The sequence below is a fragment of the Scyliorhinus canicula genome, chromosome 1 (genome assembly GCF_902713615.1).
Source record: "Scyliorhinus canicula chromosome 1, sScyCan1.1, whole genome shotgun sequence".
NCBI lineage: Eukaryota > Metazoa > Chordata > Chondrichthyes > Carcharhiniformes > Scyliorhinidae > Scyliorhinus > Scyliorhinus canicula.
In genome coordinates, this window is record NC_052146.1 from 157,406,422 (window position 1) to 157,417,344 (window position 10,923).

A 10,923-nucleotide genomic window follows, 5' to 3' on the forward strand; every position below is an offset into this window, starting at 1 on the left:
ATCCTGCCTGGCATCAACACTTAGTCTCAGGAATGGAGAATCCAGCCACTTATCTTTAAATATATCTTTTTAAAATTTTGGGTGTTAATCTTTCTAAATGTTTTTTTGGTTAATAATTATCACTTTTGTTTTACTTTAATAAACTAATCTATCTTGGTTAAGTCTAAAGCTTGTCTGGTGGGTTATCTTTAAATTGAACCATTCATAAACTAAAAGGTGGCTACACACGCTTACACCACACACACACAAATCCTTAGCTCATGGACCACTTTAAGGAAACACCAACTTGGGCAGAAACCTCTTTTGTCTCGGAACTGGGAAACGCAAACCTTTGGTGGGATTCTTCTTCGGCCGACGCTGGAATCGCAAAACATGATTGGGCAGAGAAATGGTGGTGACGCTAAAATCGTGGCCGGCACCAGCTGCACGCCAGAATGCCATGCTCCAGCGTCTCGACACCGTTGTCAATACGTTCTACTCCACATGTACAGTAAAGGCTGTTCGCTTTCAGGATTGCAACAGGAGAAACCATTTAGAATGAGAATTTTAAAGTCAGCGGTTTGGGAGTCAAGGTAAGTCAATAAGGACTTGTGCCATGGGTGAGCTGGCACATGGGCAGCATGGTCACGCATCGGCAAAAGATTATATCGCGAAAACATTGGAATAGTCAAATCTGGAGAAAACGATAGAACAGATGAGGATTTCAGCAGTAGATGAGCTAAGGCAGGGATGGAGAGCGATTGTAAGAAATCTTTGTGATGGAACGGATATGGGATTATAAGGTTATTGTCATTAAGATCAGATGAACTGAGAGTAGGATTCGGCTACTCGGTCCCTCGAAACTGCTCCGCCATTCAATAAGATCATGTCTGATCTGATTATAACCTCAACCCCACATTCCTGCTAACCCTGATAACCTATCACCTCCTTGCTTATCAAGAATCAATCTACCTCTGCCTTCAAATTAAGCAAAGAATCTGTTTCTACTGTCTTTTGAGGAAGAGAGTTCCAAAGAGTCATGACCCTCAGAGAAAATAATTCTCTTGTAAACCTTCTCTGAATATTTCCAATGCTTAATGCTCCAATGAATATTTCCAAGGAAGCTGCATGCTTCCTTAAATTCAAACACAGTACTCCAAATATGGTTTCACCATATTTCACCACACTTGCCCCTGTATAACTGAAGCATAACTTCCCTACTTTTGTGTTCACTTCCCCTCCCAATGAACTATAATATTCTTTTCTTTTATAAATTTAGAGTACCCAATTATTTTTTTCTAATTAAGGGGCAATTTAGCGTGGCCAATCCACCTAACCTGCACATCTTTGGGTTGTGGGTGTGAAACCCATGCAGACACGGGAAGAATGTGCAAACTCCACACAGTGACGCAGGGCCTGGATAGAATCTGGGTAGTCAGCGCTGTAGGCAGCAGTGCTAACCACTGTGCCACCTGAACTAAATATTTTATTAGCTTTCCTAATCGCTCGCTGTATCTGTATACAAACCTTCCCTGATTCATGCACGAGGATGCCCAGATTCTTTTGAATCTCAGAGCTCTACAATCTCTCACCATTAATAGATCTTATTTTTTATTCCTCTTGCCGAAATGGACAATTTCACATTTTCTCCACATTTACTCCATTTGCCAGATCTTTGCGCACTCACTCGATCAATAATTACTCTGATAACAACATTGAAAACTATTTTATAATTGGCTGGGTGCCAAGTAACAAAGCAGGAAAAAAATCAGTATGCACTCTCAAGAAACACCAACCTTCAGCAGGAACAGAGGGTTTGAAGCCTATTACCGTTCCTTTGCCCATTTGAATTGAGTGCCGACTATTTTCTCTGCACCTGTATGGTTTTACAGTCATTGAGTCATGAAGCACAGAAACAGGCCCTTCAGATCATCATGTCTATGCTGGCCATCAAATACCAATCTGTACTAATCCCATTTAAAGAGTGGTAAAGTGTATTTGGTAACAGTCTGAATCCAATTCCTGCTGGATGTGAGCCAATGATCAAAACAAAAACATTTATTTCACATTAATTCAGGGAGGTGAAATTTCACACTGAACCAGTGAGGAATGTCACTGAGGCAGGAGAGCACAGAAGACGATTATTCAGCCATCAGTAAGGGAGCTGAGCGAGGTTTTCTTCCCTCTCTCACTCAGGGTAATGACATTCAGTTCCCAGCCTGAGCCCAGCAGCTCAGTGAGTGACTGAGGCCAGAGCCACATGCTGAACTCACTTCCGGGTGGGAAACGCATTGCGTCACCCGGAGGGGCGGGGCTGTCCGGGGACACGTATTTGCGGCGCAGGCGGAAGTGGTCGTCACCAAGGTGACAGGGCCTCCTCCAACAGGCTGACTGGCGGGAACGGTATTAATCGGCGGTAAGTGAGCTCGGCCCGGGGGATGCACTCTGTGCTCATCCCTGGGGGGAGTCCACAACCCTCGCGGCGGGGAGGGAGGGAGTGACACTACGTCCACAACCCCGGGGGCGGGGGGCGGGGGGCGGGGGGGGGGGGGGGGGGAGGGGAGAGGAGAGGAGAGAGACTGTCCATAGATCCGAGGGTCGGGGGGAGACACTGTCCATAAATCCGAGGGTCGGGGGGAGACACTGTCCACATCCTCGGGGTGGGCGGAAACACTGTCCTTATCCCCGAGGGGGTTGGGGGAGACACACTGTCCTCATCCGGGGGGGGGGGGGGGAGACACTATGTCCACTCACTGTCCACCCCCAGGGGAGACACAAGACACTGTCCACTCACTGTTCTTCTCAAGGGAAGACGTTTGATCCGCTCACTATATCATACAGAGGGTGTGACTGGTCACTGCACATCTTACAGACAGCATGTGACTTGTCTCTGACCATCTACCAAATTCCGCCAGCGCCATCAGGCTCCTGTCCTCTTTACAGCGTCAGTCCGAACATGGATGATAGAGCTGTGGACAGAGTATCTGCATTCAACTTTAAGACATAATTTGGCCGAGTATAACATCAAAGAGCCCTGGCGGAATCCCAGTGGCAATCAGGCGAACACTCTCCACATGATCCATTTGTTTTTCCTTTCAGGTGCTGTTGCAGTTCTGTCAGCAGACGTGTTTCAGTTGTTATTGATTCTTAGTCTCCTATCAGTTGTTTGCACAGAGGCTGTGAGTGAGCATCATGTCGTTGAGTCACTCTATTAAAGAGCGGACAATTGCAGAGAACAGCCTTATCATCCTTCTCCAGGGAGTGCATGGCCACGTCACCACTGTGGACCTCCGGGATGAGAGTTCTGTGATGGGATGCTTTGTTAACGTTGATGCCTTCATGAATATCCGACTATCCGAGGTGACGTACACTGACAGATGGGGCAGAGTGTCGCAGCTGGACAACTTCTTTGTGACTGGCAGAAACGTACGTTATGTTCACATCCCAGATGAGATCGATATCATTGAAACAATCCAGAGTCAACTGCAGAAAATCCACCGAGTACGCAACTTTGGGGAAAAGACCGAGGGAGGAGAGAATTTCCCTCAAGAAAATAGCAATGGGTTGAGCCTAGAGACATAGCATTAGAACTGGGTGCTGGATTTGGGGAATGCAGAAGAATATATCAGGATTGGGTGGTGTTGGGGAGGTATCCGAACTGGATGGGTGGTGGGGATGTAACCAGGTGTGTGGGGGGGGGGGGGGGGGGGGGGGGGGTTCTGGATGGAGAAGGGGTGTATCAGGCTGGGGTATGAGGATGGGGTGTTCTGGATGGAGAAGGGATGTATGAGTTGGAGGTTGGTGGAAGTATCACGTGGGTGGTTGGGATGATGAATTTGGGTCCGGGTATTATTTGGGGAGGAGGGTATTTGGGTAGGGGAACATGAGGACTGGTCAGCCAACGTGGAATCCAGGTGACTTGGTGTGCATGAGCACTGATCATAACAATTGCACCCACCACATTGGCTCACTTGGCAGAATCCTTACCTCCCAATTGGAAAGCGAGAGGCTCGCTGACAGGATGTCAGCTTGTATTCCAGACCAGAGAGAACTGCATTGTTACAGGTGCTGTCCTTGGAAAAGCTAAACCACTGTACTATCTGGTTTGTGTGGACAGGTAGCCCTCTTGGCAATATCGGAAGGACACAAAGTAGTGGTTCTATCAGCAGCAGCAACATGTTTTCACCTTGGGGTCTTGCTGTGTGGGTAGCAAGTGCTGTATTCCACTACAGAAACATTTTGGGGACAATATATATAAATGAAGTTCTATCTCACATTTACCGTGTATATCTTTGCTGCCTCCTAATAAGTGAGTTAATTTCCTAAAGCATCTAAAAGTTAGTCAGTACTGTCATACACCTGGTTTCTACCTGTCGGGATCCTGTGAGAAACACTGACCACTGACAATAGCAGATGGGAATAGTGAGTATAGTCTCCAGGTGCTCTCTTGTCTGGCTGCTACCCAATCAGGCCTTGGTAAATAGAATGAATGGCAGAAGAAAGTTAATTTTTAAAAAAATTTATCGTTTCACGAAGGGTTTCATGAAGGAGACATCATGCCTGACAAATTTACTAGAGTTCTATGAGAAGGTATCAGCCAGAGTAGATAGAAGCGAACCAGTGGATGCTGTATATTTGGAATTTCAAAAGACGTATAAGGTGCCACACAAAAAGCTACTGCACAAGACAGGAGCTCACTGTTGGCAGTAATATGGATAGAGGATTGGCTAATTAACAGGAAGTAGCGATAAGGTGGCCTTCCTCAGGTTGGAGGGCCACAGGGATCAGTGCGGGAACCTCAGCTCTTCACTATGTATTCATGATTTGGAGGAAGGAACAGAGTGTACGGTAGGAATGAGCAGAGAATTGGAATATGGAATTCAACGTGGGAAAATGTGAGATTGCTCATTTTGGAAGAAAATGAAAAGGCAGGTTATTATTAAAATGGCGAGAAACTGCAGAAATCTATAGCACAAAGAGACTTGGGGTGTCCTTATTCATGAAACCCAGAAGCTAGCATACAGGCGCAGAAGGTAATAGGGAAGATAAATGGAATGCTGGCTTTTATTTCAAGGGGCTGGAGTATAAAAGTAGAGGTGTTGCTGCAGCTGTAAAAGGCCATATTTAGAATACTTTGTCCAGTGTCGGTCTCCTTATTCAAGGAAAGATATCATTGGAAACAGTACAGAGGGGGTTTACTGGATGGTCCTGGGTATGGTGGGAACTCCAACCCATCCAGAAATTGCCACATATCACTGCCTCCCCCACCTGCTCAGTACTATGCAACCCCTCTTAGAAAGCCTTAAACACCTCATTTATCCTCTCCGACATCACCTCATTTCATTTCACCTCCCCTTTCTCCGCCCTCGCCTGCAAAAGTTCCCTGGACGCTGCCTGACACCGCAACTGGTGGGCCAACATACGACTCACCTTCTCCCCATACTCACTGCACCCCCCCACCACCCCTCATCCTCAGCAGCTGCAACTGGAGCCTTACCTGTTGCCAACTGGTCAAACTGCCTCTGCAACACCTTATATTGCAAACAGCTCCCTCATGGGGGCCGTTGAGTATCTCCTGCCGACCTCAACTATCTCGTCCAGTAACCGCTGGTGCTCCTCCCTCCTAGCCCAATGGGCCTTGAACAAAATAATTTTGCCTCGGGCCATCGCCTTCAAGGCCTCGCAAAAGGTAGCTAGTGATACATCACCATGCTGATTAAACTCCACATAGTTCTTAATCACCACTCTCACCTTCCCACAAAACTCCTTACCAGCCAAACGTCCCAAGTCCAACACTGTGCACCTGTCCCGAACAAAACCCCACATCTAACATGGTCTGAGATCACAATCGCTGCATATTCTACCCCTACCATCCCCATCGGCTTCGCCTTGTTCACCACAAAAACAGTCATGGGAAACATCCTATACACATGCGAGAAGAAGGAATACATCCTCTCGAGTTCCCAAACTTCCACTGATTCACTATCCCCTTCCTTCCTTTCCATGTACCCTCCCAGCTCTTTCACCATTCTTGACCTTCCCATCGACTTTGGGCTCGACCGATTCACCCTAGGCTCCATTATACACTTACAATTCCCCCCACCCATAATCAACTGGTGAGAGTCTAGTTCCGGAATTGCTCCCAGTAACCTCACAAAACCAGCATCATCCCAATTAGGTGTGTACACGTTTACCAAAACCACTGCCGTCCCCACTAACATCCCACTCACTATCACATACCACCTCCAATCTCAAGCTCTCTGGTGCGCGAAAACCCGGGACCTCTTGACCGGCCCATTCAGCCCACGGACATTCCATGTCACGATTCTCACCGGAGGCTTACGCCTCCAACCCCCTCTGATGTCTGCCTTCACCAACCTTAGACTCTGCCACGCCCATTCCCACTCTAAACCGGGCCATCCGAGGCGGCCCTCTGCCCCTGACCACACATCCTTCATACCTGCCACATTGCATTCCTCCCTGCCCAAACCCCACTGGTTAGCCGTCACAGTCTGTCTCCCCTCCCTCACTGCACCCCTGTTTATTAGCTTTGCTCATTAGTGTGGCACCCCTGCCCGAAGGCTCTATCCAATGCTCCCCATTCCCCAACACAACCCACCTTAACTTGCGCAATAGGCACCCGATTACCATAAACAGTGTCAAAGACATCAACACATCCCAAAAAAGTCCCAAATGTACAACCATTACAAAAAAAAATTACAAACACAAAAGACCTGAAAGAAGCAGGAGATTGCTCCGCCCCCTTACATATTTACAACCTCTTAACTTTCCCCCCCACATCGGCAAACAAGAACAATACCAAATCCCAACTTTCACGTACGTAACTCCTTCATCCAAAGTCACCATTCAGCTCTTCCCCAGCTTATGGTCTTTGATAAAGCCACTCACTACCACCAGCATCACAAAGTAGTGATCATCATGGGTTACCGTAAGTCTAGCTGGGTACACACCCCGAATCGAATCTGTCGCAGGTACAGCACTGCCTTGGCCTTGTTTAACCCCGCTCGCATTCTGGGCCATCTCCGCTCCAATGTCCTGATAAATCCAGCTTCAGTTTCCCTCCCATTCACCGAACCGTTTTTCCCTGGCCCACCTCAGGATCTTTGTTCAGAAACCTGTGCATCTGCACAATCACTGCCCGCAGCGGCTCCCCTGCTCTCAGCTTCTGCCTCAAGGACCTATGGGCCCGGTCAACCTCTGGGGCCTTAGACTGGGATTGGTTTCCTTGGAGCAGATAAGGCTGAGGTGTGTAAAATTGAGGGGCATTTGCCCTTAGTAGAGGGATCAATAACCAGGGGGTGTAGATTTAAGGGGCAGGAGATTTAGAGAAGATATGAGGAAAAATGTAACCCTGAGGGAGGTGGGAATATGTAACTCACTGGCTGAAAAAGTGGTAGAGGCAGTAACCTTCACAACATTGAAGTAATTTAGATAAGTACTTGAAATGCCACAGCATGCAAAGCTACGGGCCAAGTGCTGGAAGATGGGATTGGAATTGGGGTTGATGAGTACTTTAGTTGTGGCCTAACCAGTGTTTTGTAGAGCTCCATTATAACCTCCCTTTTATATTCCATGCCTTGGCAAATAAAGGCAAATATCCCATATGTCATCTTAACCATCTTACCTACATGTCGAGCTGCCTTCAGTGATCTTTGGACGTGCACCCCGAGGTCCCTCTGTACTTCTAAGGTCCTACCATTCATTGAACATTCTCTTGCCTTGTGAATGCTCCCACAATGCATCACTTCGCACTTTTCTGGGGTAAATTCCGTTTGCCATTGTTCGGCCCTCCTAACCAGCCCACCTATATCATCCTGTCATCTAAGGCTTTCCTCCTCACTATTTACAGCACCAATTTTTGTGGATGTACCCAGCATTAGTCTTCAGCTATTTTGATCCACTCCACCTGATATCAAGAAACAGCTGAAGGCACTGGATACTCCAAAGACTATGGGACTTGATAACATTTCAGCAATAGGGGTAGCACAAGTGGATAGCACTGTGGCTTCACAGCAGCAGGGTCCCAGGTTCGATTCCCCCCTGGGTCACTGTCTGTGCGGAGACTGCATGTTCTCATGTCTGCGTGGGTTTCCTCCGGGTGCTCCAGTTTCCTCCCACAGTCCAAAAACGTGCAGGTTAGGTGGATTGGCCGTGCAAAATTGCCCTTAGTGTTCAAAAAGGTAGGAGGAGTTATTGGGTTACGGGGATAGGGTGGAAGTGAGGGCTTAAGTGGGTCGGTGCAGACTTGATGGCCTCCTTCTGCACTCTATGTTCAATAGTATTGAAGATTTGTGCTCCAGAACTTGCCACACTACATGCCAAGCTGTTCCAGTACAGCTACAACACTCGCATCTACCTGGCAATGTGGAAAATTGCCCAGGTATGTCCTGTGCATGAAAAGCAGGACAAATCTAACCTGGCCAGTTACCGCCCCATCAGTCTACTCTCAATCACTAAAGTGACGGAAGGGGTCATCAACAGCGCTATCAAACTATTAGGGTTATGCACTAGGCCCGATCATCTTCAGCTGCTTCATTAATGATCTTCTATCATATGGTCAGAAGTGGGGATGTTAACTCATGACTGCACAATGTTCAGCACCATCTGTGACTTTTCAGATACTGAAGCAGTCCCTGCCCAAATGCAGCAATCCTGGCCAATATCCACGCTCAGAATTCTGAGAAGTGGCATATAACAGTCATGCCACAAAAGTGCCAGGCAATGATTATCTCCAACAAGAGAGAATCAAACCATTGTCCCTTGACATTCAAAGGCATTGTCTTTGCTGAATTCCTCACTGTCATCATCCTGAGTGTTATCATTGACCAGGGGCTGGTTTACAACAGGGCTAAATTGCTGGCTTTGAAAGCAGGCCAGCAGCACGGTTCAATTCCCTTACCAGCCTCCCTGAACAGGCGCCGGAATATGGCAACTAGGGGCTTTTCACAGTAAATTTCATTTGAAGCCTACATGTGATAATTTCATTTCAAATAAATACTGTGGCTACAAGAACAGATCAGAGACTCACAATCCTGTAGTGAGTAACTCACCTCCTTAAAGCCTGCCCACCATCTACAAGGCACAAGTTAGGAGTGTGATGGAATACTCTCCACTTGCCTGGATGAGTGCAGCTCCAACAACATTCAAGAAGCTGAACACCGAAAAAAGGGGCTCCCGCAGGTCAACGAGGTTGGGGCTTTTTTTTCAGGGGGTCTCCACAACGGGAGGAGGGGGGAAAAATTCAAAGTCCCGCAAAATTGGTGGCAGGTGAACTGGGCCCCCGGCAGCGGAGCGATCCAGCAGCAGCGGCAACAAACCCCCCACGGCACCAGAGCAGGACCGGACCGAAGCGGAGCCGAACCTGCAGAAGGGAGGGAACAGAGGAGCGACCAACGACCCAACCACCCCCACCCCCCAGCGGGAGAGCGCAGGGTGCGACGATCGGCGGCCCGGACCAAGCAGCGGGGACCGACCCCCCCCCCCCCCCCCCCCCCCCGGCAACCAGCAGTGACCACCACGAGGCAAGAACAAAGAGGCTTCTCTCTCTCGACCCTGGGTGAGTGAGGGGAAAGGAAGGAAAAAAGAAATTTTGCAAAAACAAAACTCTGAAAAGAAAACTTAAAGGGAGGGGGGGGGGGGGGGGAATTTATTTTTTTCTTTTTGCACTCTCTTTCTCTCACCCAAAACAAGCCCACCTGAGAAGAGTTTTATAAAAGAGGGAAAAATAAAGTGGTAAAGGAGAGAAGGGAGGGGAGAAGAAAAAGGGAAGAAACAAAAAAAATAGGGGGGGGGAAAGAAAAACAATGGGAAAAGAAGAAAGGGAAGGGGGAGAAAAGAATGCCAGAAGGGAGCCAAAGCAGAGGGAGAAGGGGCACCAAAGGCAGACAGAGCAACTGGCGAGCCAGTTCAGACGAGCGAATCAGCGCACGAAGCGGCAGAACGGATGTATCGCCGCATCAAAAAGAGTTGGACAGACAGGTGCATTCGCCCCGGGGCCAGGGGGGAGCTGGAACTGGAAGGCAGCTTTTAGTGAGACGCTGAGGGAATATCAGCAGATAAACACAGCAGAGGCGAAGGCAGACATAGAGACTGCAGTGCAGGCAGCAATGGCCAAGGCCCTGACGGAGGTGCAGCAGGCCCTGGGCAGATTTGAGGAGAAATTGGATGCCCAAGGGTAGAAACTTGAAGCCCATGAGGTGACCATTAAGGAGCTGGAGAAAGCAGCGACTGACATGAGCGTCCGGATCACGGCCCTGGAGAAGGAGGTGGCGAGACTGGGCGCAACACAGGGGAGCCTGAAGGGCAGAGTGGACGACGAGGAAAACCGCTCGAGAAGGCAAAATGTCAGGATAGTGGGCCTGCCAGAGGGGATCGAGGGTAGAAACCCCACGACATACGTGGCTGAGATGCTGGGCAACTTACTGGGGAGGAAAATCTTTCCCAACCCACCAGAAATGGACAGAGCACATCGGTCACTGCGCCCGAAGCCCAAGGCAGGAGACCACCCGAGAGCAGTCATAGCTAAACTGCACCGGTACCAGGATAGGGGAACGATCCTGCGCTGGGCCAGGAAAAATAGGGCCTGCAAATGGGAAGGACACACCATTAGAATTTACGAGGACATTGTGGCAGATCTAGCCAGGAGATGGGCAGAGTTCAATAGAGCGAAAACCACTCTTCATAAGAGCAACGTGCGTTTTGGTATGCAGTACCCAGCAAAACTCTGGGTCACATGCCAAGAAAGAGAATACTTCTTTACAGCCCCCGCTGAAGCAAACAAGTTTGTCGAGGAACACGGGCTAGAAAACCACCAGCGAGGGTAGAGATGGCAAAGGGCAACAACACGCCGACAGGGAGGTGGGGAGGGGTGAGGCAATGCTAGCCCCCCCCGCCCCCGCCACGGCAAGAGCACCCTCAACAAAG

At 48.8% G+C, this 10,923-nt stretch overlaps 1 protein-coding gene across 2 annotated transcripts; it reads left to right on the forward strand.

Moving 5' to 3' along the window:
• The first annotated feature begins 2,244 nt into the window (after positions 1–2,244).
• LOC119968848 (U7 snRNA-associated Sm-like protein LSm10) lies at positions 2,245–3,668 on the forward strand. 2 transcript variants are annotated; one of them, XM_038801730.1, is made up of 2 exons: positions 2,245–2,395; positions 3,079–3,668. In XM_038801730.1, the coding sequence occupies exon 2, from the start codon at positions 3,172–3,174 to the stop codon at positions 3,559–3,561; it is 390 nt and encodes a 129-aa protein (XP_038657658.1). In that variant the 5' UTR covers positions 2,245–2,395; positions 3,079–3,171; the 3' UTR covers positions 3,562–3,668. The 2 variants fall into 2 exon arrangements, with proteins under 2 accessions (XP_038657658.1, XP_038657668.1); XM_038801740.1 differs by having other exon boundaries at positions 2,295–2,395; positions 3,142–3,668.
• Positions 3,669–10,923: the final 7,255 nt, after the last annotated feature.

Coding starts and splice junctions, on each gene's coding strand:
- LOC119968848 (XM_038801730.1), top strand. CDS start 3,172: ATGTCGTTGAGTCACTCTATTAAAGAGCGGACAATTGCAGAGAACAGC.